The 25,599-nt window shown below is 41.6% G+C and overlaps 4 protein-coding genes across 5 annotated transcripts; 3 read left to right on the top strand and 1 right to left on the bottom strand.

Annotated features, from left to right (window-relative positions):
• Window positions 1–1,935: 1,935 nt before the first annotated feature.
• On the bottom strand, window positions 1,936–18,560 carry LOC117148674. Of its 2 annotated transcripts, XM_033316212.1 has the most exons (6): window positions 18,517–18,560; window positions 4,463–4,769; window positions 4,000–4,107; window positions 2,589–3,571; window positions 2,253–2,425; window positions 1,936–2,162 (listed from the first exon to the last, which is right to left on the bottom strand). In XM_033316212.1, the coding sequence occupies exons 4-6, from the start codon at window positions 3,410–3,412 to the stop codon at window positions 2,089–2,091; spliced, it is 1,071 nt and encodes a 356-aa protein (XP_033172103.1). In that variant the 5' UTR covers window positions 3,413–3,571; window positions 4,000–4,107; window positions 4,463–4,769; window positions 18,517–18,560; the 3' UTR covers window positions 1,936–2,088. The 2 variants fall into 2 exon arrangements, with proteins under 2 accessions (XP_033172103.1, XP_033172104.1); XM_033316213.1 differs by lacking the exon at window positions 4,000–4,107.
• On the top strand, window positions 5,564–7,063 carry LOC117148676. Its single transcript, XM_033316214.1, has 2 exons — window positions 5,564–5,822; window positions 5,942–7,063. Exons 1-2 carry the CDS (start codon window positions 5,652–5,654, stop codon window positions 6,725–6,727), a joined length of 957 nt encoding a protein of 318 aa, XP_033172105.1. The 5' UTR covers window positions 5,564–5,651; the 3' UTR covers window positions 6,728–7,063.
• On the top strand, window positions 10,631–12,403 carry LOC117147158. Its single transcript, XM_033313941.1, has 3 exons — window positions 10,631–10,664; window positions 10,753–10,854; window positions 11,131–12,403. Exons 1-3 carry the CDS (start codon window positions 10,631–10,633, stop codon window positions 11,979–11,981), a joined length of 987 nt encoding a protein of 328 aa, XP_033169832.1. The 3' UTR covers window positions 11,982–12,403.
• On the top strand, window positions 12,970–25,237 carry LOC117148677. Its single transcript, XM_033316215.1, has 2 exons — window positions 12,970–13,514; window positions 25,088–25,237. The coding sequence occupies exon 2, from the start codon at window positions 25,090–25,092 to the stop codon at window positions 25,210–25,212; it is 123 nt and encodes a 40-aa protein (XP_033172106.1). The 5' UTR covers window positions 12,970–13,514; window positions 25,088–25,089; the 3' UTR covers window positions 25,213–25,237.
• Window positions 25,238–25,599: the final 362 nt, after the last annotated feature.

Below are 25,599 nucleotides of genomic sequence, written 5' to 3' on the forward strand. Positions count from 1 at the left end.
TTCAGAGCGCAAGAAATCTACAAATGGGAGCGAAAGGACGAAGGAAAGCAAAAGGACGAACTGCAACTGGCATTTTTGGCGTTCCCGGCACGCGCTCACAAATTTTATTCCTTAATAAAAACTACAGGAGCACCACGCGCGGGAAGGAGAAAGCGAGAGCCGCTCGTGCACGTAGCAATCGCAGCCTCTCTTTCCGCCGCCTCAGCGGCCGTCTCTTTCTTCCCCCGGGTGCTGCCATCTCACTCATTGGCCCCATTGCGGGTATCTGGTAGGGAGAGGGGTATGGGGATGCTACCTTTGGCGATGCTATCAAACTAGCAAAGTTCATTAAAGTGATAATTACAAAGGCCGTAAAAGGAACGACGTACGGCCAAGACGACAAGGAACGGATATACGAGCTGCAAACTGAAAAATAACCCAAATAAACAATGGAAAACAAGGAGAGCTCTGCCAAAGATTTGAGAGGGGGAAAAACAGATGGGGGGGGAGGTGGTGAGCCCAGGAAAATCGAGTGCTTGCAAGCCAGTTTTAGTAGTTATCACTTGATTTACAGGTAGATATTCTGGGGATGTATGAGTACAATTGATACAAAATGTACATATGTATATTGTAAAATATATCTACAACTTTTTAAGATTATATTAAAATGGAAAAGTCGTGTCAGATAACCCATATAAAAATATTTAGCTACATATTCTGGGAAAATCATGGAAATCGGGTCAAACCGATAAAGTAAGGTCGGACATGAATTTAAATAATCATAAGCCGAGACCCAAAAAGGAACTTTGCACAGCTGCCAACAGGCTGACGCCCAAGGACCAAGAAAACTTTGCGGCATAAACAACAAACAGGGAAAATGCGGTAGAGGAGGGGGAGCGGGGTGGTGTAACGGGTGGAAAATCGAGGCAAGGAAAAGCCATAAACTACAATTGAAAGAAACAACAAAGACATTGCCAGCAGCTACAGCAGAAGGCAAAAAGTAAATAAATAAATAAATAAATAAATACGTACATATGTATGCAAAAATGCCAAAAGGATTGGGCAAAAGTGAAATACTTTGATATGCATCTAAATGGCATCATCAGCATCATCCTTGCCACTGCCCTTAACCCTCTACTGCCCACGGGTTTTTTAAGTGCGAAAACAGCGTGCACTTAGAGAAACTCAAACTTATTGTTAGAACAATGTATAATATAGCAAATGCATATGAATAAAAATCATTAAATTAAGGCAATAAAATAAAATCAATATTATATAGAGCTATGCATTTTAAGCTAAAACTAAAGCTAAAACTAAAAACATATTTTATTTAATTAATTTATATGGCTAAATACTGAAATCTGTTATCATAACTTATTTTCATTATTACTTCCCTATTAAAGCATACATCAAATGTACCAAAACATCTCAGCATCTCAATCTTAGCAATATTAACTTATTATTATTATTTACTTATATTATATATATCTAAAACCTTTTCTCTCAGTGCAGCAGCTGCACAGCAGCCACCGAAGATGGCAATCAGTAGCACTGCGATTGAGAAAGCAACAGCAAATAGAATAGAAATCGGGCTTAACAACAACAACATTGGGTGTTTGCAGAATCTGGTGAAATAAAAATAGTGAAAAAACAAAATACAAACCTGCCAGCAATGGACAAAAAACGCAAAAACAAAAAACATATACGTAACACCAAAAGCGACAGAAAAACAAAATAAAAACACTGCAAATCATTTTGTGGGCTCTACATTTTATTTCGCCATTTGTTTGCCCCCAACAAAGTGAACATTGGGTCGAAAAATTATAATAAATAAATACTTATACATTTTATAAATATATGCAAACAAAGCAGAAAAAAAAGATACAAATATATCTTCGTATAAATGCCAGTTTAATCTATTTAAAAAAAATGTTGTATCATTTCACAAGCAAAAACTAAATAAAAATACGACCAGTTTTCTTTACAATTTATTGGCAACTCTTCAGCTAAAATAAGTTATAAAAAAAATGCAAAAAAAATATATATATATGTTTACTTAGTGTGGTTAGCACCACTGTGCCGCCAGCTGGAAATCCTGCCCATCCTCATTCACATATTGGTCGCTTTTGTGGCTTTGTAATGCAAATGTTTGGGCAACCCTGGCTGGTGATAGTGGAGCTCGACTGCGCGGGCGGCAGGAGGGGGCGTGGGAAAATGGAAAATGGAAAATGGAATATACAATCACTATTGATGGCAACTCTGGACACACTCACTTCTATAGACATTGTAGCCCCGCTCGTCGGCAATGTAGTACTGCGTCTGGATTTGGTTTTTGGGTCCGGGAATGGGCACCGAATTGTAGCCCTCCTGCACGTTGATCAGCCGGTCACCCACTTTCTTGGAGTACAGCTTCTTGTAGTTCACCAGGCCGTTGCTCATCACCAATCTGGGGGGATTTGGCAACATATTTTATTGGGAATATTTATATGATTGATTAGCGTATTTTATGTGTTTAACAAAATTATATGTGTTTATATATCCAAAAACCTTAATTTGCATTTAGTTTGAATATTTGTTTTGTTTTGCTTAATTAATGGCAATCCACTCACTTGTACTCCTCGGTGCCATTGGGGTGTATAACGTGATAGTTTTGCACAACGTAAATGGGCGTGGGAGTGGGCGTGCCCGTGGGATGACTGGTGGTCACCGGGCGACCGGTGGTCGGGGATGTGGGTGGTGGCACTTCGTCGAAGAAATAATCAAGATTCTCCTCTTCAAAGTCCATTTGCGGAAATACAACCAATTGATCCTCGTACAATGGCCATATTTGCTCAATAGGTGTCCCAATTTGGGTGGGCTTGGGGGTGGTGCTAGTGGTGCTACTGGTGGCTCTAGTGGTCCTAGCTGTCGTTGTTGTTGCTTCTGTTGTTGTTGTGGTGGCCAGCGGTGGACTGAAGTCATCACCATCCTCGATGTCAGTGGGCCAAACAACCAATTGTAATTCATAGATGGGCTGGGTGTCCGGGGACTTCAAGTGGCGCCGCCAGTCCGGATTTGCCGCAGGCATCTCCTCCACCGGCTTATTACCACTGCCTGGTAACGCCCCCCTCTCCGGCAACGCCCCCTCATTGTGGCAGCCTAACGAGTCCATTGTCGCCGCATCGAAAGTCAATTTGCAGTCGATGCGTTGGCCATCCACTTGAGCAGCAGTGGCCTCCGTCTCCGATTCCAGTTGCAGCTCCTCCGCATGCGGGTTGTAGGTGTCGGTGGTGGTGATGGTGGTGGCGGTGGTGTCCGGATCCGAATCCAAATCCGAATCCGATTCGGAGTACGGTGCTGTAACTATCCCGGCCTGCAGCAAAGGGATTAGTGTGGCCGCCAGTAGCAGCAGCTGCAGGAGGACCAACTCCGGCCGGATTCTGTTTGATGACATGTCTGCGGGCGCTTTTCCTTGCCTTTTGCACGCTGCCAAAAGGCCCGGACTTGTATTTATACGAATCAAAGGCAGTCAGTCGCTGCAGGCTGCAGCAGAATTCAAGTTGACTGAATCATCATCATCGTCATCATCATCACCATTATCGTCGGCTGCACTCTAGACATCGGGAATATATATATGCATTATACATGTACAATACCGTTATGCGCCAGAACGGCAAATAAGCTGGCTTTGAAACGGCCACTTTGGAGAAGGGCCCACAATAAACAGCCCAAGCGAACTTAACCCGTGAATTAAATAATGTTGAGCAAAAAATTATTTGGCACAAATCATGGCTTTTTAGTATTCAATATAATCGCATTATCTAATTTGTAACATACAAGTTAATAATGAGATTATCTTAATTGCTTGCAAAGAATATTACTCATACGCAGTGTATGTCTTTAAATTTTTAATTTTTTGCTACGTTTAAGCTCGGAATAATTTTTAGTTTTTTAAGCCAGTAATATTACTTAGAAAAATGTTCAATAATGTATAATTTTCAAGCAAGAGTTATTTCTACCAAAACATTTATAGTTCCTCACATTACGTATACGCAGCGTTGCCTTCCGTTTGTATTTCTGCTTTTCAATTACCAAGAATGTTAAATACTCTTATCACCCCGTTCAGCAGCCAAGGGTTAAAATGCATCTCTATATGATCATGTAAAACCGAAAGATGATGAAAATCGGTAAATAAACATATGTACAACTGAATGAATGGGGAGAGGGGTGAGGGGGAGGAGCTCAGATGCAGGATTGTAAAAATCTTTATAATCGCCACATTGTGTGTGAGCTCGTAAATGTGCCAATGGGTATTTGGTTCGCAGTTTGTTTGTTCCAGGGGTGATCGAAGTTCATTGGTTCAGTTACCGTCTGTGTTTTTATTTAGAACTTGTGTTTCATTTACAAAATTAAAAAAAGTAACTTGCACTGCTTTAAGTGATATTTTAATATGGGTTGCTAGGTTTTTTTTTATTATTTACCTGGACTTCTTTGTCTTCCTTACCTTTGAGCCATAAAAGCTGTTTAACGTTTTAAAGTATTATTTTTAAGACTTTTTTGCTCGACAAACCGGTTAACACTTTGAATCATTTTGGCTGCTTATTTCGATCATAATTCTGGTTCTGATTTTTTGCACGTTTTCAAGGGCAGGCAGCTTTATAATTTAATTCAATTTCTATTTAATTGAACCAAAGGCGTCTTTAATGTGCAATTTGTCAAAAAACTTTTTGATTTATGAGTCCGCAACAGCAAGCGGCTGTCAAGCAACTTGTTCATTTCACTCCACTTCTTTCTTAGTTTCCTTCTCTTGCCTTTGGGAAAATTTAAAATCTTACTACGAAATTTCCAACATTTTCCGCCAGCCAACCCGCATTTTGCGTTTCCTCTTCTTTTTCTTCCTGTTTTGTTGGCACAAATTTAATTTGATTTGATTTTGGCCGCTGGACATGGCAAGCCCCAGGCAATTTGTCAAAAAGTTATATAGCTACTGTGTATTTTTATGTGCCGGCATATTTTATGACATTTCCCTCATAGCGATTTTTTTCGAATTTTTAAAATAAAATCCTAAATATAATATATCTTAAAAAATCCATAAGCAATGCCCAATTGATGGGCATACAAGTGGTGTGCCATTTGTTGAGTAAGTAAATAGGGAGGCAAAGATTGCTAGTTTAGGCGTGTGCAATGTATGAGGAATTAATTTGGATAAAATTGGCAAACAATGGGGGAGTTAAGGTAAGCAATTTGTTTGAATTCGCTTGGTAAATTCATTGCACAAGCTTGGAAAATTAATGGACACCTGCAGATCCACCAGTGGCATTGTATGTTAGTCAATAAGTGCATGAGTGAATATTGAATTTAAGTTCCATAAGCATTCAAATGAAGATGCTGTAATTTTGCAGGAATATATAAATAAGTATATGGCCGTTATTAAATGCTGACCCACATTTTGTGTGAGCAAAGCGAGTTTTTGATCACCATTTTGATTCCTGGCAAATCTGGTTCAATTAACTGCACCCCAAAATATCATTTAATATCGCAATATGACCACAAAAATCATATATAAGAAGTGGCGAACCTGGTCACCACAGCAAAGCATCTCAAAGCTAACTCTGATAAAGAACGATTCTTACAAAATACAAAAAATATATATTTAAAAAATACAATTGAAGGGAAAACTTGTACTACCAAACATGGCCAACATCCTACGTTTTACCATCTTTTTGGCTGCCATTACTTTTGGACTGGCTTTAACCACTACAACGACGGCAGGTACAAGGGAACCCATGCCCACTTCCACTGAAAAATCCATGGAAAAGGACGATGCCATGGAGTCCTTGGAACGACGTGACAAACGCCAATTGGTAAGTGATTATTGACTATTGCTTGGAAAAGCAAAATAGTCTTGGCAAACTTAAGTGTAGATTTTAGGTTAAACCAATACATTTTAAACCATTTCCTTTCCTCTTAATCGTATTCCCAGACTGCCAATGGTGGCCAGAGCAGCCTGTCTGGTTCCAGCGGCAACTATCCCGTTTTCTTCGATGGCCTTAATGTGAATCCCCCGCTGCAGCAACTGCCGCCCCTCCAGCAATTGCCGCCGCTGCAGCAACTGCAGCCCCTGCAGCCATTGCAGCCGATCACGGTGGTTACTCCTGTGGCCTCCAGTTCGAATGCCCAGAGCCAGCAGCCGCAGTCCGGCTGGCTGCCACAGTTTGGCCAGAATCTTCCACTTATCGGAACCTGGGTGGGTGGCCTGCCCAATTTGATCAACGGCCTGGGACTCGGTTCGCTAAACGGCGGCTTCGGCACTCTGGGCGGCCTGAATCTGGGCAACCTGGGTCTGGGTGCAGTGGCGCCGGTGGCCGCGGTGCCGGGACAACTGCTCGGCTCGTCATCCAATCCACAGACCTCTTGCCCGCTCACCCAGAAGCTCAACTGCCGCTGTGAGCCGCTCATCCAGCTGCCGGGCCTGAAGCCCAGTTCCAATCCACTGAGGACGCAGCTGGTGCAGATCGTGCGGCAGAATGCCCGGAAGAACGAGGATGGTTCGCAGGAGGTGCGCGCGATCCTGAGCAGCGGACATGTGATCTACCAGCGGACGGCCAAGGATCGCGGCCAGAGTGGCTACCTTGCCATGAGGATCCAGTCGGGCAGGTACTTCAACATCTACTACAGTGTCAACGAGAAGGAGTACACGGTGCGGGCGGATGTCAAGGACACGCCACCCACTTCCGATTTCGACGACGAGCTGAGTGGTCAGCTTTAAAAATTAGTCGAAGGGAAATGCCTTTACTTACATTTTTTTTTCTATACTTAACTAGCCATATTTAATATGAAATGGATTTAAAATTATGTATTTAAACTAATATTTAAACATATTTAAGAACACTTCCTAGCAGAAGTGGAACAAGTCTTAAATACCTCAGTTTACGATCCAAATTCGTGGCAAGTCTCATCAAAAAGCACTCAAAACACGGCCACATATGTTAAGCGCGCCCAATTTGAACCCAGCCGCCGAAATTCTGCGTAAACTCCATTAATCCCTTTTTTATTCGCAACTTTTTTTTTGAACTTCTGCAACTACAAACTAGCTGCGAAAGAAATAAACTACAATGAAACACATTTTCTGACGATTGCTCCTTGGGGACAAAAAGTTTAGCTACAAAGACAAATATTCATGGGGGTGCGGCAATAAACTTGTTTTTATTGCCGAAAATGTTGTTAAAGGGTTAACAAGGAGGGGGAGGTGTTTGCTTCTTAGCCCTACCAATTTCCAAAAGAGGAATTTCCCTAATTACAGAAACCACTTGGAAAAGAGATAAATAAATATTTACTCAGGCAATATTTATTATCATTTTTCAGTATCGACTGTTAATTATAATGGTTAAATAGTATTAAATTTAGAATGGAAATACAAGTAGCTTAAATTCCAATCTACATTATATTTCTTTGTATTTTTTTACCATTAAGTGATCAAGTTTGTATATATGGCATAAATAGCTATAATTTTGTTTGTTTATTAGTTGCAGCAAGCCGACACCAGTTGAATCTGCTGGTCATGGAAAAACCCACAGAGAAAGCGGCCAGCAAACAAACAAAGTGCCAATGGGCAAATGGAAATCAAGCTGTAAAATGCCATATCCCTATCCCCCTCTCCCCCCTCTCACTTCTTCGCTTTTCCGCACTCCACTTTTCCCCATTTTGCCTTTCAAGTTGCGCTCAGAAGTTTCGCAATGAGCCGGGAAATGGAAACTGCCAGGATATGCCCGGAAAAGCGAAGTCGAGTGCGTGGTGGTGGAGGGAGGCGGGGTGGTGTATAATTAAAAGTTCCCTTTTGTGCCGAGATTGGTGGTGGATCCTCCCAAAAGGCAGCAGCATTTTGATCAGCAGTTCTTAAATATAGTGAAATAGTCTTCCTTTTTTTTGTTTGCAAAGGTTAACCGGGAGTTTAATATTAAGTAAAGGTTAAGTTGTGTCAAAAAAAAAAGTTTACATTTTAACTGCACACGAAAATTAAATTGTAAACATTAAAAAGTTAAGTAGTAGTTAGTTAAAGTAGTTAAATATTTTAAACCAGATTGGTTTTGAAAAGATTCTGAAGCTCAGTTTTAATGTTAAAATTGCGAAATTGCGTGATTTTCGATTATGGGGCCTGATTTGTGGGGTGCTTAAAGCACTTTCGGTTAATAATTTACACAGTTGGTGCATAAAAGTTGCTTCTGCTGGGGCCTTTTAACAGGGGCGTGGAAGGGGGCGTGGCTGGCAATGAAACCGCATCGCTCGGTGCACACGAAACTTTTCACAAATCATAAATGGTCCCAGGACACACACACACACACACATTGCAGTTTAGTTTAGTGACTACCCAGCTTTTTAGCCACCCGTTTCCCCCTTTTATTTAAAAAGTCCCCCATTTCAGTCGAAATCCCCTCTCCCCCCTTGGGGGGAGCCCCTCTCAACCAACCGCCTCATTGGTTATGCCAATTGCAAAAAGTCCTGGGCAACAATTGAAATTGCCGGACTCGTTGATGAGACTTTAAGCTCTGGCTGCAGTTGAAACCCCGCCCTAATTACGTATTACCAGATGACTGCCATTAAGTGCTCCCCAAACCCATCCCCTCCCCCTGACCGCAGCCCCCCCTCTTTTAAAGCTGAACTATCTTAAAGTGCTGGACAACAACAATGCACCATTAAATCCACTGAATGCTCCACATTTCGGTTGGCTTTGGTTTGTTGATGTTACCAGTGTTGCGTGGGCGTGGCCCGAGGGTTAGGGGGCTGGTTCCTGCGGGTTATGTAAGCGTTGGCGCTGCTTCTGCACCCATTAGCTGATACGGCGGAGCAGTGCGAGGGAGGAGGAATCCAAACCCAAACCCAAAGCCATAGCCAGACCAGTCGCAACCGCAGACCCACGTGAGTGACCGGCGACGACTAGACAGCGCGAGTCCATGCATGGACACATACATATGGATGTGTGCGTCTGGATGTGACCCACGGCGATGGGCCCTGAAACCAGGATGCACCTAGCCCAGAAGCAACCCCCCTGCGTTCGCCGCACCTGGCTACCCTCGAAAAACTGCCGCATTGTGTGGCCAGAAAGCGAAACCACGACTGCAACTGGCCCTGCAATAGAAGATGCACTGCAAGAAACTGGGAATATGCATTTTATGTTCTAGATACAGTTGGATTACTAAATTAAATTTAATAGTAATAGTAGTAGAGTAGTAGTATTCTAGTTCTTAATCTTCCTATCAAAATGAGAACTCAGAACCACCAATTGAATTAACAACAACTTTATTTTTTACAGTGTAGACAAGCACAAGTAAAGCGACCAGAAAAGGATAACCAGCAAAGAAGGACCCATGGAGAACGGATGTGAATCGAGAGCGGAAAGCGTGACAGATAGATGGGTTGGGGCAGCAAGGGGTTAATGGAGGAGGGCATTTAGTGCGAGGTACTGTGGAAATGATTAAAATGTATTAGGTGAAATTAAGTTGGCCAAACAGTGAAATGAAAGGGGTGGGGGGGTTGAAAATAAAGAGGCCAAAATGAGGTTAAAACGTTGCACAAAGCCAAATGGAGTAGTGGAGCCTGGCTGGGCGAAAACAAATTCATTAGGCTGCAGTGGCATAAAAACATCATACCCACAAACAGAAGATACACAACGAAAACCGAACAAAGTTGATTTAAAGTATTATAATCTGCAACATTTTTGCGTATTTCGAGAATGCGGCTTGTTTCCCCAGTTTGAAGTCAAGTTAGACTTATCTCTGGTTAATTGGTTTGCTCGAGTGCGGAGCGCGCAAAGCTGCTGGGAAATCGTGGGAAAACCAGAAAGCTTAATAATGCCACCCACAGCCCAACCCCTCATTGGGGGAATTCACGAGCCACCGTAAACAGGTGCAAACGTTGCGTTGCACAGCAATTTCAGCAACCCCTCTTAACTTTTGCGCCCAGTTTTCCACGTTTTCCCTTGTTCAAATAGTTGTAAATGGGCGAAAATGCAAACAAAAAATAACAGTGATCCACTTGAAAGGCAAAACAAGAAAAATCATTGAAAGAGGCAACAATGCTGGGGAAAACAAAAGGAAAACGAACGAAAACGAACTGCAAAGCCAGCGGCCACTAAATAAGTGGAGTGCGTGGACGACTGGGCGTGTGGAAATGCGAAAAAGTGGGAAAGCGGGAAAGCAGAAAAGCGCGCGCAAGAAGTTGCAATGTGGCGAATAAATAAAGGATCAAGCGATTCCCCCCATTCAAATTGGCGAATATTGGGCGGATAAATGGAGATGCATGCGCGGATGTAAGGCAACTCGAAAAGGTGGCACTACAAATAAACGAGATAACTGGTTAACCGCGAGTTGTAAACACACAAGCTATCGTTATCAGTATGTTAAAAAGCGGAATAAACTTTTTGTGTTTAACTACAGCTCCATGAAATTGTATATGCTATATGTAATTAACAATGAGCGAGAAAGTTTGTCGGCAAAAAAAAACAATAACCATTATGATATTATGAATGCAATCACATTCTTGACGATTCGAAAGAATTTTGAATTTATAGATTATAACGAAATAGAATTAAACTATAAGTAATATTTTCTATCGTTGCTAGTGCAATATTTACTTTCCCTATATGGGTTAATAAAATAAACTCGCCTGTTTCTCGATGTTAAGCTCCATTACTTCGAATTGGCCAATCGGTGAGAAATTCAACAAGGGCTTGACAAGATCTGAGTCATTAAAGGTCGGGCTTCTTATCTGGCCATGTGTAGGTATATTCCCGATAAGCCCTATCAACGACATCGAGGCGGAAACACAAAAAGACCATCAAATCGAACACTTTCACAGTTGACAGTCAGAGCTGCTGGAGAACGGACAAGAAAATGACAGGTAAATAGGTCGTAAGGCCAAGATGCCAGAACAACAAATAATAAAAACATTTAACCAAGTGGATGATAAAAAATAGTTGCCAATTTTTAAAGTACATTATGAGGTGCTCAATATAAATTGATTGGAAACCTACTCTATATTATTTGGCTAACTTGGCCTAGTTTAGTTTCTAAACTAGGTTTGTTGCCATGAACAACTTGGTAGGCCGCGAATTGAAAGAGTTATACCATTCGGTGTGTTGATAAATAATCGTTTCATGTTTCTATTATCCCCCAGACCACAGATGGATGCACTTCAGCAACGGCAGCGTGCCGCCAAATGCCGTAGTGGCTGGTCACGATTCGGACGGGGACACCATTTACGTGGGCCGTGCCTTTTTCTCCAACGACATGCTGCCGGCGAAGGTGATTCCCAACAAGGGCAAGGCCTACGTGGCGTATGCGCGCGAGGAGCACGAGCTGGAGAACTACGAGGTGCTCTCCGGCTACAACTACGAGTGGCTGCCGGCTGAGAACGGGGAGGTGCCCCCGGGCGCCGTCAAAGTGGGCCGGAATGTGGACGGCGAGTATCTGTATGCGGGCAGGGGCTATCATGCCGGCAGCCTAACCATGGGCAAGGTGCATCCCTCCCACGGCTGCCTGTACATTCCCTACGATTCCGATGAGGTGAAGATCTTTGCCTACGAGGTGCTGTGCCAGCCGGAACGCTGGATCGACACCACCGCTACAAATATTCCGAATGGCGCTCTGGTTGCTGGGCACGATTCCAACGGGGACACCATCTACGTGGGCAGGGTGTTCCGCAATGGTGATCTGCTGCCAGCCAAAGTGGTGCCGGCGAAGGGGAAGGCCTATGCCGCCTATGCCCAGGCGGAGCACGAGCTCACCGATGTCCAGGTGCTGACGGGATCCGGATTCCGTTGGGTTCCGGCCTCGCACGGAAATGTGGCTCCCGGAGCCCTGTCCTCCGGTCCGAATGTCGTCGGGGAGCCACTCTATGTCGGCAGGGCCATCTACTGCGACAGCTTGAGTGTGGGCAAGATCCATCCCTCGCACGGCTGCATCTACATCCCATTCGGTGGCGAGGAGGTGCGTCTGGAGAACTACGAGGTTCTGGTGAGGATCTAGACAGAAGGAGAGCTTTGCCTTCATATCATTTTTTTTTTAATAAATCTATTTTTTTACCCACACAACACAAGAATGTAGTTTAAGGTATAAATTTAAAATATACCTATTTGATGGACATCGAGCAACGTAGCTGATAAAATTTATGGTAATGCACCCAGTAATTCTAAAAAAAAAGTACCCCATTCATAGAGTTAGCTCAAAGTGGTTGTCATGGAAATTTCGAGGTATTGCGGATGTGAGGAATTTCTTCAATATGTGGACCTTATGTTATCACATCGGTTATCAATTAACAACAATCAATTGATTAGTTGGCCATAAATTTGAGTCAACTTGTAGCATAATTAACCATTTGCCTTCGCCCACTGACTTAATAAACACTGCATCGTAAAACTCAGCCAGATATCGCAGTTATCAGAAAGTGTATATGCACTCGATTCTATATAACTCTACCCTACGTCTGCCGAGGTAAAAAGTTATAGTTACCGAGACTCTGTGTTACTTTCTTTGTATATTGAAAAGATTATTAAAACTTTTCATAAAGTTAAAATCGATTCATTAGTGGCGGGCGTAGCGTTTTATTTCATTGCTTATTAATGTGCACACGTTGTAATCAATACAAGTTTTAAGCACTTATTTGACAGCACAAAGTTTCCCATGAAAACACTTTGTTTTCAGCTTATTTAATAGGGAAGTTGCTAAAACGCCTTAATCTTAACACTACCAATGACGCCACCTATGGGTTGATTCTTTTCCATCTGCACTAGCGGTGGCGCCACCTATGACGAGCTGGAAAAAGTCGAGCCGTACATGTTTCCCTAACCGCCGCCAGGTGGCGTTTAAGCTTTCGCCAGGTTTGTGTCTTGGCTAAATATATAGAGCTTTGTTTTCAGTGTGAACGTACTAGCGCAGTAGCCCAATACCGCGCCACACAATTGCGCCATAAAGATTTTTTAGGCAATTCCAGCGACGCCGCAGTCGACGTGCAGACCGCTGCGGCCGACGGTCACACTCTGCCCCCAAACAGCTCCAAAATCGGTTGTCGTCGCGAAAAGTGCGAATCGAGTGCATTATTTGCTGCAAACAGAAGCGAGAACACGGTGACGTGACGAAAGCATTCGAGTGACGAAGTGTGCGAGCGCGCTGCATTTGTTTACGATTCCGATTCCGATGCCATTGGTCAATCGGTAAGGGGTTTGTGGAAGGGGAAGAGGAAGAGCGAGCGGCGCGGCAAGAAACGAAAGAAGAAGAAGCAGCAGCAGCGGCAGGGCACACGCAACGTGCAACATTGTGTGCGTGCGTGGGTATGTGTGTGTGTGTGCGTGTTTGTTTGTTTGTGTGACAAAAATACAACAAGTGCAAGCAACAATAGTTAGCGGCAGCAACAACAGCAGCACCGAAACTCCTTGCCAGAACGAGACAGCAATAACAACAGGAGTGAGAAAGCGGGAGAGAGAAAGAGAGAGAGACAGCTGTTATTGTTGTTGCTTTACAATGTTTAATGGGGAATCTGCCGCCAAAACAACAACAAATCAGGTAAATATGCCGCTTAGCCAATTACATTCTGAAGAATTATTTATCTGTGTTGTTTACTCTGTCTTTTTCGGCACTAAATTGGTTTACTATGTAACTTTTAACTAATATAAATTCCTCTATATATATTTAGCTTAATCAGTTAATTTATTGATTTGTAAGCCGCTGTTGCAAGCAAAAATCTAGACTGAACTAGTAAACAGCTTATCTTAAAAGTTTTTGATGAGTTGTTTCGTGTCATTCAATTTGATTTTCAACTTTGTACTTGTTTCGTCACCTACGTGGCCCTTTCTAAAAATATTAAAATATTGCAGCTTGTTATTTTTTCGAATTGGAAAACAATGTAAATCACAGTTTAGGTTTACGGTACGTTTTTTTTAACACTTTAGTTTGCACATTTAAGAGTGAGCAAAAAAGCTGCCAGTAATTATATTATTATTATGGCTTATCCATAATATGTGTTCAACATTTTGCAATCCCATTAATATTTACTTTATTTAGTGCCTGAAATTTGTATGCAGCTAATGCATTTATTTTAATGCATTTTCCATCAACAGTTAAGCTGTTTTCTTTGCTCTTGCCATCGCTTTCGAAAAATGGGAATTATTTTTGCTGCGGCTACCACTTTTTGCGCTTCCTCGTCTCCTGGTCTTCATCACCTTCTTCTTCTTCCCCTTCATCTTCTTCTTCTGGTTCCTGCTGCAACTTCTTCTGCTTCTTCCTCCTAATGAGAGTGCTTCAATTTCAATGCAGTTTCTTTTTTTCATGCAACTCGCGATTTTTTCACATGTGTGTGAAAATCTCCAGCTGCGGCTGACTGTCTGTGTGTGTGTGTGGTTGTGTCTGTGTGTGCTTGCGATTTGAAGTTGCAAGAAGGGGCGCTTCATCGGTTCGCCGCCCCCATTGCCACGCCCCGTTTGTACCTTTGGGCGGAATTTTCGTTTTATTTTGTCAAAGTTTGTTGCACTTTTCGCAGTCAGCAGCGCGAACAAGTCCTTTGCATCCTGCCTCCTTTTGTCCCCTAGTCCTTTTTTTTATCCGCCAACATTTCTCCCATTCCTCTTTTTTTGTTTTTTGTTTAATACGTTTTTTTCTTTCAACAATTAGTCGCAGCTGCTGGAAGAGCGCAGAAATGCAAAAATGCAGAAATGCAGCGGTAGAAACAGACACACAAAAACGGCGATAATAGACAAAAGCGGTACAGTGGAGAACCAATAAGAAAAACATAAAAAAAAGGAGAACCAATTCGTTGAAAAAAGATGTTTTTAAATCTAGAAAACCTTTAATATAATTCATAATAAGTAAAATTCAATAGACTTTTTATAATGCTTGTTTGAAAAGTTCTTATGAAAACCACTAAAAACATCTTCACTAATAAAAAATGCACTCAGTTGACTTTCACAAACATAACAGATACTATTTCAAAATGTATCTTTTAGGGCCAGTGAGCACTGTATCTGTATCTGCATCGCATAGTATCTCTGCGCTGGCTTATTTATGTACATATTTCACTTGGCACTTGTTATATTTATACGCTCCACACACACTTACAGCTCCCCTTCCCTTCGCCTTCCCCCTCCCCGTGCACCCCTCCGAACCCTTCTCCTGTGTGTCGTCATCAGTATGCCAGTTGTCACTTCATCTTTTTAAATGCGCCTCATGGTTTTCAATTTCGAGAAACAAGTGGCCCAAAAGTGCTGCTGCCCAAGTGCCCATATTACATCTACACGCAGAAAAAAAACTCAAGAAATTAGCCATTTAAAAGACACACTTATAAGTAATGAAAATAAATAAACTTTGAAGCGCGACTTTGCAAGAAGTTATTTAAATTAAAATGCATAAATCTGTGCAGATTCTGCAGGAGAACAATGTTGAGCTTCTAGTTTTATTTCTGAACTATCTTTTAGTTATTTAACAAAATAAAAAGCATCTATAAAAGATTTGTTTCAAATCGAAACATTAAAGAATTAAATATTCTATGCTATGTATCTTTCAGCATTCTTATTATTGAAGATATGTCCATCAAAAATATTCCGACAAAAATCGCAGGCTAATCTAATAAATATCTGAATAGTAAGCTAATATTCCTTGTGTATTTCCCACCCCCGTGTAATTTCCGCTACCCCCTTTGCTGTCTTCGAATGACGCCTCTTTGGCTTTCGGGCAAACTGCAGCCAAATGAAATTAGTCATTGGAGTAGTTGGCTTAAAAGGAGCTGCCTGCGAACGCGACAGATATACGGATGCAAACTCAATAAGCCAACTAAATGCAGAATTCAAATTTATCCGCTCGGCACAGAAACTGGCGCACAATTTGCACACTTTTCGCCAGATTCAATTCTCAAAGAGAAGCAACCCTCCGCCTCCGCCTCCTCCTCCTCCTCCTCCTCCTCCTCCTCCTCCTCCTCCCCTGCAAAGTTCAGCAAATTCCCGCCCATCCGTTCAGATCCCGAGCCATGGGATTGAGTCATATATACCATCACCATTACCATCGCCATTACCATCGTTCGTAATTCTTTGGAGCGGCGTAAAATCATTATTCGTCACGCTCAGATTGCCGCACTTGAGTGGCCAGGTAGATGTGTTTGCATACAACTCTATAACTCTGTCACACTCACCTGGTCTTTTGCATTTCGAAGTTGAAGTTGAAGTGGAAGTTCTCAAGGGGAAACCACTGGCTATGACAGCCGATGGTGTGAATCCATTTTGGGCAATGGAAAAATGGTGGTTGGTAAAGGGGGCTTTTCTGGAAAAGTTCGACTGCATTTCGTCGATATAAGATATTGGAAAATATATTTCGGTTGGCAGGGAATTCAAACAACTTTATGGGTCTGAAAGAAGTGATCTGTTCTGCGTGGCATTTCATTTATTTGCTATAGATTGACATATTTACAATGCATTCGATCCAGTTGTCCAGCTAAATGGTATCAAAAGTCATGTGGTTCACCTACATTCATTCATTTTTATCAGAGATTATGAAATCAGAATTAAAGCATTTCAATGATTATCAAACTGGAATGAAAATAAAAATAAAAAAATAACTGCTGCACCTAAAAATAGCATATCCGCCATAAATATTTTAAGCGTTGTCTTTACGATAAAAATTACGATGCCAGTTGATGTGCTTTTACCCGGGGAATCGAACGATGAAATCTGCACACCTGTTGATTCTGCTCGGATACCGTTTTGGCCAACATGCAAGTGGCCTACTGAGTTACCCTGCAAAAACGAAAAAACAGCAACAGAAACGTGACACTCGTGCCATTAATGGGCACTTTAGGCTCGAACAAAAGAATGAATCAAATAAAAATGAGGGGAACAGTACAAATTAATTATGAACAAAAACATTGTGCATTTATCATCATTCATTCATATTAACTTGGCCCATCAGCATTTCTCATCGTTCCCCCAAATCGCGGCCCATTTAAGGCCGGAAAGAAATAAAAACGAAATGAATATGAGAATAATGAAAATTAAGGCAAATATGCAAAGGGGGCGACACGCAACGTTGACTTGACTGTTTGTTCTCAGCTGGCCAACAAAAAATTTTGATGATGGCCTCCGAAGAAGAGGAAGGTCGCTCGTTTTCGTTTATTTTTTTTTTTTTCAATCCTCATTTTTTGGCGGCGAGTTTTCCACTTTTTCGAACGTGGAAATGGCGATGGAGAAGGAGTGGGAGGGTCTCTGCAATTGCACAAATTGCCCCGGCGAAGTGAGAGAAAATTCTTGCCGCCCATCGCGAAGGGAAAAGGAAACTCCTTGGCTCCATTAAAAGTTGGGCCATTTGACAACCCTCTTTTGCCGCCGAAAAGAGAGAAGTTTTAATGGCCTTTCCACCAAATCTTCTCGGTGGGACACGTAAGCCCTTCTGTCAAGCTTCTCTTTAGCGCAAATATCAAAAAGAAAGCACGCCAAACGAGTGACGTCAGAGGGCATTAAAAAAAACCCAAGAAATACCACAAACTGAAATGGCACAAATAAGCTTAGTTATCATTAAGAAACAATAAACTTTTATTTTTATTAGAACTCTCAGAAGAACTCTCAGCTTTTTGTTCAGTGTAGAAACACCAGACGAAACGCCAAGAAAGTCATGCAATAATAATGTAGTAAATGGGGTTAATAGTATGCCATTTCGAATCAATAAAAAAAAAGTCTGGAAATACGCGTTTATAGAAACAATGATAAGTTTCAAGCTCCATTTAATCACATTATTTGAAAAGCGCCAGTTTATGCATATGAATTTGTATTTTTATGCAAAGTAACCGACTCATTGCGTTTCAAAATAATTGAAGCACTTACAAATCTGTACATATCGCGGTAGCTGATAATTTATAATCAGCAAAAAAAAATCGTATTCCAGCGAATATATAATTTCTAATAAAAAAAAATGGTTTAACATTTAATAGGGAAAGTATCTCGCGGATTTGGGAATAACTAAAAGTCATTTTTTTCGGTGCGCGAGTTCAAAAGTGCCAGTGAAATGGCAGTGAAATGAAATGAAATAAAATCAGAGGCATGCTTATCAGTTTTTAGCTCAGAATAATATAATAAAACGTCGCAACGCCTCTTCAGCGGAAACTTTGTTGCCAATTTGCATACAATGCAGTTTGTAATTTGCAATTTGCAGTTTGCATTTTACAGTTTTCAGTTTTCAGTTTGCAGCTTGCAGTTTTCATCTGGCGATTTTGCAGTCCGCCGTTTACAATTCACAATTCACTGGGCCGATATTGTTACATTTTGATCACTTTGTTTGCATTATTTGCAGCGAGTTACTCTATTTATTTTGCTTGGCTGCCGCACAATGTCAAAGTCATTTGATGTTTGATATGTGTGTAGTGTTATATAGGCTTGCCTTTTAATCGATTCAACGATAAACGCCCTCTTTTTATTTATTTTTTTTGTCATCAGAAGAGTTGCGGGTTCATTGACTCGCCGCATTTGGTATTATATATATGTCGCAGCGTTGGCATTTTCTTGCTCCTGATCTTCCATATTAGCAAATAAACCTTTCGAGTGAAGCGAATTCCAACCGGCGTGCGCGACTGTCTGTATGCAACTGATCGTATTTTCTACGCATCGATCTATCCTTTACACACGCTGGCTGGACTACACTTGGCGACAGCGCGACAACGCTGTCGCCTCACTCGTAACGGTACTTTGGCGCCAGTCATATTCTACGTTGTAGTCAAATTCTAAGAATGTCCTCACAATATACCAAGCTCATTGCGCAGCTGCGTCTTGCAAGCACAGTGGTCAAACCATGCTAATAATATGACAGACACGTACAGTGGTCAAAATACATTCGTAATGCGACATATATATAGATAAATATATGTGTGTGCATGAGCATTTCTTTCGCTCGCCATCTGGGGTGTTAATTACTTTTTGTTTTAATTGTCAATTTATTGGCGCCATATCGAACGCACCAATTTGCGGGCAAAGCCACTTTGAAGGCCATTTGCTCAAGGATTTTGCTTGGCTGCTCGGCAAATGACAGGCGCTTACAACTAAATAAGCACAGTGGTCACTCGATAAGCGGCACAGGCGCCTCATAATACTCAAATACTCATTTGTGATGATGGATTTGCAAATGTTAACTATCAAATGCAAAACGATGTGTGTGCAAACTGAACCAAATTCGATTTAATACAGAGTGCAAGCAGAGTTATGAAATGTTGAAAAATGGCCAAATTCAGAACTGCACGTGAATTACATAAAGCAGTAAAGCACCTTACGATCGATGCGAATCTGAATGGAATTTTGAGTGAAACGTTTGTGCGTTTATTTCGGGTGCTTCATTCATTTGAGTAGGCAGCCGGCAACGTGATTGCATATTTATGCACTTCACAAACACACAAAGCACGCACATGGGCCAAAAAGCCCTGGTAACTCTGACTGGTTCGTTTGGGTTGCCAATTTAAGCTAGTTTTCACCCACAGAAGTTGGCCTGCTTTTCCGATTGCCCACTGTGCTGATGCCTGACGGTGTTCCCGAGGAGCTTATGGCCCTAAGCCCCTCAACTGTTAATTACAAACAAACCGAAGAATGCTCACTGGTGCGTTGGCCATCGGAAATTATATTCAACAAAGTGGTGTATCGTTGGCTTATCGCCATGGCATCGCCGGCATCGCTGGCATCGCAAAATCTTCACTTCACTTCCAGCCGGACTCATAATCTATGCCCGGTTAGGTTCAATGCACTTGTCGATTTCACAGCTGAATAAAGTCGGGCACGTCGCTTAGCCCGTTCCTCCAAATGAATTCATGTGCCCACCATACGTATATATATATCTGTATACTCACGTATATCCCCCGGATTCGACGCTATATTTATACAGCAGTTGACATAACACAAATTGAATTATAACATTTTTACCGTCTCCGCTTTCTCGGCCATTGGCATCAACCATCGGTTTTTGCTTTTTTATTTTTATTTTGGTTTTCAATTTTTTTTAGTCCGTGTTCCGGTGACGTTTCGTGTGTAACGCGATCAGACGTTAAGTTTTAATTAACACATTTTCCAGGCAGCCACCCCGCTCCACTCGGATCGTTCGTTAAGGGGCTTTAGGGGGTTAAGCAGGGCGTTATTCACTATCCGCTAGTCACGTTAAATCTAACGACGCTGCGCTTCAGCGTGCAAATATTCCCGGAATATTCGCTCCATTGCATCCGCGAGCTGGAGGGGATGGGTGGGGGATTTTAGCCCCGTCAACTGTCCCCGGGTTTTGATAACGCCCCACCCGCATCCTGGTAATGATGCCGACCAGTGATGGCAACTACATTATTTGATTACCAACATTCAGCAAACTTTTAAATGCAAAACACTGGCCGATTACATGAAAGTTTTGTATGTACGTGTTTGCGGGAATAACTTTTTAAATTTCTTTTAGATTACGCTTATTTAATAAATATAAACTTAACTATGTATTGCACCTAGTGCTTGTTTCGCACACTAAATTATTCAGTTTATATACAAATATAGGTTATTTAATCACTGACACAAGGATCTTTGGGGCAAATAAAAAGCTATTCCTTCCTGTTTACTAAAACCATTTGATTAGCAGTGGCCAGTGTTGTTTATAGAGTTATAGAGTTACCACATGTTGAAATCGTTCTATTTGCCTAATGTCACACCAAACTGTCTCGGGAAATCAGAGAAATTTGCTCACAGACACATTTTGTTTGCCATTTATCAAATAGTTCGAATGCCAAACAAAGTGTGCAAATGAAGAATGTTTGCTAAAGCAAAAGAACTTAAAGCCTTTCAAATATTTATAAATCGCAACAAACTACCAGTCTTGCCTAAACGCACATAATTCAGCTGCACAAAGATCTAATTTCATTTTAATAGCCACATTTCATTTCGGTTTGGGAATGTTTGGCAATGCAGGCGGTTCAGATATTCGTTTCATATGGAAATTAAATGGCAACAATAAACCAACCAAAAGCTGTGAACCGCAAAAAAGCTTGTTTATTTTGGTTTTCTATTCTATTTCTTTTTTTTGAACAGTTGACCGTTTTAATTGAATTAAAAATGCCATCGTTCGGCTCATTTGCCTGGGATTAGTGATTGATGTTTTGGCATTGCTGCTCCACTCAACTCAACCCTGTGGATTTGTTTGGCCTTCTTTGACGTTGGCCAACACTGACGGGATTATAGCCAAGTTAGACAACTCTGAAGAACGGGGCGCTGCTGCATATTGTCTGAAGTAATTTATAATATCACGACGTGACGTGCTTTCGCCTGATAAATGAGCCGAATGTCGCCACGGAGTCAGTTTGCTAAATAATAAACTCTCGCCGCTCGAGCGCCGGGAAATGGAAATGCGGGGTACAAAATATTAAGAGAGAGCCACCACGTTTCGTTGGAAAAAATAATGGAATAGCCACGTTTCACCGGCTGGGATCAGCCCACATTTCCAACCCACTTTTCCAACACACTTTTCCAGCCCATCGTAGCATCATCGTCCCATCCCCCAGCTGGGAGAACCCATTTTCTTCCGCCTTTCTAACTGCGCTTAAGCCGCAGCGTTTTGTTTTCGCACTTTGCGCGCTTTAGTTTCGGAATTTTCCATCAAATCATCAACACTTCCCGCAGAAAAGCGTGGCTCAACATTATTTATGCAGATTTTCTTTCCACTTTCTGCCCGCCTTTCCCCGGGAAACAAAAGGCAGGAGATAGTGGGCGCAACAAGCGTGTGAACTAGCGCCAGGCTATGTGTTTCCCCAAAGTACAGTGGGCCAAGATGGGCAATAATTCGGACACAACTAAAAATGAAAAAAGCTTAAGGCAAAGAAGAACTCTGAAAAACAGGAGAACAAGAGTAATTAAATAAGTAATTAAGTTTTTTAGGATGCACATTTATGTAGTAGGATTCGTTTACCAATAATTAAAGTTAGTTGCTTGTATTTTTAATTATATTATGATTTTATTAGATTTAGCTAATCGCCTAATTCGATTTCAAACCACTGTGCAACGGAGCCGAAAACAAAATGCCATTAAGCTTAAGTTGAGCATAACATAAGAACAAAAGCATCTGAGAACTGTTGGTGGAAATAAAAAACCCAAAGTCCCATAAAATAAAGTAGGAAAAACTCTTCGTATGCATAAACAATTTAATGCGTTCTCGGTGATTGTGTGTGTGTGTGTGTGTTTGTGCGGCGGTACAATACAATTTACACGCTTATTAATTTTTACAAGACTTTAACCGACACTTGAGCCAAACAGCAAACAACCGACAACAAAGGCAACAAAAACTGGAGCGAATGTTTTCGAATGTGTGTGAATGTTTGCCAACATTACACACACACACACACTGGCAGCGCACCTCTTCAAACAAAAACTCAACTTGGTTTTCGGGCTATTATTATTATTCTTTCTCTGTATTTATTTATTTATTTTTTGCGTGGGAGCAGTGGGAATAAACGTAGAAAAGGGTTTTTCCTCTGTTGCCGTAGCAACTTTGGTCTAAAAAACTTTTTGGCACCCATTGCGAGCGGGGAAGTTTTGGGGTAAAAAATATATAGAAGCCACAATTTTAGCATGCAAAATATGGCCAAAAGGAATTTCTATTTTTATTTATTTTTTAATATCACAACTTTTCGACACACGAAAAGCAGCAAAGCGGAGTATGTGGCAAGCCAAAGAACAAGCAAGGCCCTTTAGGGCTTTCTGTCATATGTGGAAATACATTTTCGGTGCTTATGCACTGCAAGAAAATTCACTCCTAGTTGGGCAACACAAGATGTGGCAGTAGTCCTCTTTGTCGAACAGAGCTCTTTCGTTGGAAAAACTAACATCTACAGATGTTTTTCAACACTCTATCAAAACATTCTAACAATACTACAAAACTAGTTAATTTCTCAAATGAGTTCTACAAAAAAATATATAAAATTATATTATATAGTAAATAAATAAATAAATATAAAATTATATTAGGTGAGCATACTTATTAGATATTACTATTGCCAGAATGTTAAGTATGTGTCAAGTATATTGCTTTTGCCCCAGTGTAGTCACGCCCTCTTTGCGCCGTGTCCTTGCTTGTTGTGCTCCAGGTTTTTGGGGGTCCTTGGGATGGGGAGTGACCAACAAGTTGGCAGGATCAGATGGCAGGAAGCACACGAGCACACGCGCTGCAAAAGTGCATGTGTAATTGGGAATAACGAGATATGTTTGCAGCAAATGCCAAAGGTGAAATGTGAAAGAAAAAGGGAAAGGAAAGGCGAGGGAAAGGGAAAAGGAAAAGGAATTGGCAAGGCCAAGGGAAAATGGGAAATGGAAGTGGGAGAACTCCTGCGACGACGACAAATTGCCAGCTTTTTGAAAGTTTTGGCCAAGCCAAAAAGAAAAAAATAGTTTCTAAGGTTGAACGAGTGACGAAAGCTTCACACAACCCCATCCAAACGAAAATCATTTTTGAAAACTTGCGCTCTGCGTGGGCGGAAAACTGTGCGTGCAACGCGTGTGTGAGAGTTTTCTTTTGCCAACAAATAATTCGAATTTTAAATTAATTAAAGTTTTGCGGAATTGTAAAAGTTTACTGCCAGAGTTTGTGCGTAGCAAATAAAAGATAATTAATGAGAATCGGATTCCAATTCAGAAGGCGCTCGTTTGTGTAGTAATTTGTATTGAAAAGTATTACAAAGGGCAAAGAGCATAAAAGCTAAACGATGACTTTCGTTAATTTGTTAGGCTATAGTTTATAATATCAATGCTTAAACTAAAAACCACTGTCATGCAGCCGTAAATTGGCTTTAATCTGTGATGTCTGCTTTTGTTTGGAGAGACAGCCGCTTAGTGAATGAATGCTTCATATTTTAGCCCGAATTCATCCAAGAGAAGACCTCGATGGCCTTTAAGCTTTTTAAGTTCACCCAGCTCGACTCGTTGCACACTATACTCTGTACATAGTAAATTTTTCGCTTTGTGGCACTTTAGTCTCCTATCTGCTTGCCAGTTGGTTGGTATCGCTCCGTGTGTATTCCTGTGTCTATCATCCATCCTGGCCTGGGCCACCTCGCTTCCGCTCATATGTGTGTCGGAGTTGGGAAAGGAAAGTTGAGAATTTAAAGGAATTATAAGTACTCGAGCATCTGACACGTCGGCCGCACTTGGGAGACTTGCCGGCACCGGGACTTGGCAGTTGGCAGTTGTCAAGTGTGCTCCGGCCACTCACTATTCCTCACTCACCCACCCACTCACTCAATCCTTTCCACCCTCTCTCAATCCTCTCCAGCCTGCCCGTTTCTCCTCCGAACGGGCGGAAAAACCCAGTGACGAATGTCGCCTGAAACTCATATGCACTCCAGCTCCTCCTTAAGGGCGAATAGTTGGAGGGATTTGCAACCACAGTGTGTGGGCAATTACAGTAAAACTAGCTTGGGTTGGAAAATTGATAACCTTGCCATTCAACTGGAAAGTTGTTAAATATGAATTTCAGTTCTCACGAGAACTATTCAAAATCACATGGCATCTTAAGTAAGGATTTTACTTAAGATGTAACATAGATTTTTAGTTTTGACATAGAATATATTGGACTTTTAAGAGTACAAAAAATGTATTCCTATAATTAAATCTTAATTATTCAGTTAATTTCTTAATGTTGAATTTTCTAAATAAAGTGCAGGGTGCTCGATTGGCGGATACTGTCTATTGTTCTCGGTTTAATAATGGATATGGAATTCTGCTGTACTTCGGAGCACTCAGAGTCGCTGGGAAAACATCTGGTAAATGTCTTGTGTGTAAGCCGCTCACTCCGCTCCCTCCGCCCCCTCTTAGGTGCCCCGCCCCCTACTCATGCCCCTGCCCCTGTCCCTTGTCCCCCTGGGAGTCACGTTCATATGTCATATTGAAAAGGAAAAGAACAAATGTATCGTGGATGATTTCTAATCAAATATATCATGTGTTCCATCGCCCTGCCAGGGAAATTGTGTTTGCACTTTTCTTTCCTCCTCTACAGTTCTTTTCGTTTTGGTATTTTTTATTTATTCGTTATTCGTTTTTTTTATTTTTTTTTTTGTTTGCGATGCAAGGTGATTAATAATATTTCCATGTTTGTCATGTTTCCGTCTGCAGGTATGACGGAGGAAATAACCGGCGATTGGAGCTACTACGTGTATATATCGCTGACGTTGGTTCCAGTCTATTTGGCATTTCGGCTCATTAAGTCGCTGGGCTGGCAGCTCTTCGTCAACAACTGAGCAAACATCTGGACCCGAAACTGTAGCTGAAGCTGAAGCAACATTTATCTGTGGCACAAGCTGAAACTGAAGTTGCAGCCGTCATCAGGGGAATCCGTCGTCGCGGAAAAAAGGAAAAGACGAGCGGCCAAAGTCGTTGAGGTGCGTAGTCACTTGAGGTTGCCAGTCAGAAGCGGTCGAGTGCCGAAAGTCGAGTGTCGATAGTCGAGTGCCAAACATTCAAAGTGGCACGGTGCCAGCGAAAAAGAAGGTAACGTGATAGCTGGGTTAACTTGCGAAAACCGATGTGGAAATGCCCTGCGATTGGTATGAAAGAAAAGTTGAAACAGTGCGCTTTAATTTATTTAGCTATGGCAGTTATATTTTAACTAATTGTGTCCATAGAGT

The sequence above is a fragment of the Drosophila mauritiana genome, chromosome X (genome assembly GCF_004382145.1).
Source record: "Drosophila mauritiana strain mau12 chromosome X, ASM438214v1, whole genome shotgun sequence".
Taxonomy (NCBI): Eukaryota; Metazoa; Arthropoda; class Insecta; order Diptera; family Drosophilidae; genus Drosophila; species Drosophila mauritiana.

Bases quoted from the DNA above. Each gene is read 5' to 3' on its own strand.
- LOC117148674 (XM_033316213.1), bottom strand. From the start codon at position 3,412: ATGTCATCAAACAGAATCCGGCCGGAGTTGGTCCTCCTGCAGCTGCTG. The intron at 2,426-2,588 runs GTGAGTGGATTG...AAATCCCCCCAG, and splicing joins AATGGCACCGAGGAGTACAA to ATTGGTGATGAGCAACGGCC. The intron at 2,163-2,252 runs GTGAGTGTGTCC...CCGCCCGCGCAG, and splicing joins GGGCTACAATGTCTATAGAA to TCGAGCTCCACTATCACCAG.
- LOC117148677 (XM_033316215.1), top strand. From the start codon at position 25,090: ATGACGGAGGAAATAACCGGCGATTGGAGCTACTACGTGTATATATCG.
- LOC117148676 (XM_033316214.1), top strand. From the start codon at position 5,652: ATGGCCAACATCCTACGTTTTACCATCTTTTTGGCTGCCATTACTTTT. The intron at 5,823-5,941 runs GTAAGTGATTAT...TCGTATTCCCAG, and splicing joins GACGTGACAAACGCCAATTG to ACTGCCAATGGTGGCCAGAG.
- LOC117147158 (XM_033313941.1), top strand. From the start codon at position 10,631: ATGTTAAGCTCCATTACTTCGAATTGGCCAATCG. The intron at 10,665-10,752 runs GTGAGAAATTCA...ATTCCCGATAAG, and splicing joins TACTTCGAATTGGCCAATCG to CCCTATCAACGACATCGAGG. The intron at 10,855-11,130 runs GTAAATAGGTCG...ATTATCCCCCAG, and splicing joins AACGGACAAGAAAATGACAG to ACCACAGATGGATGCACTTC.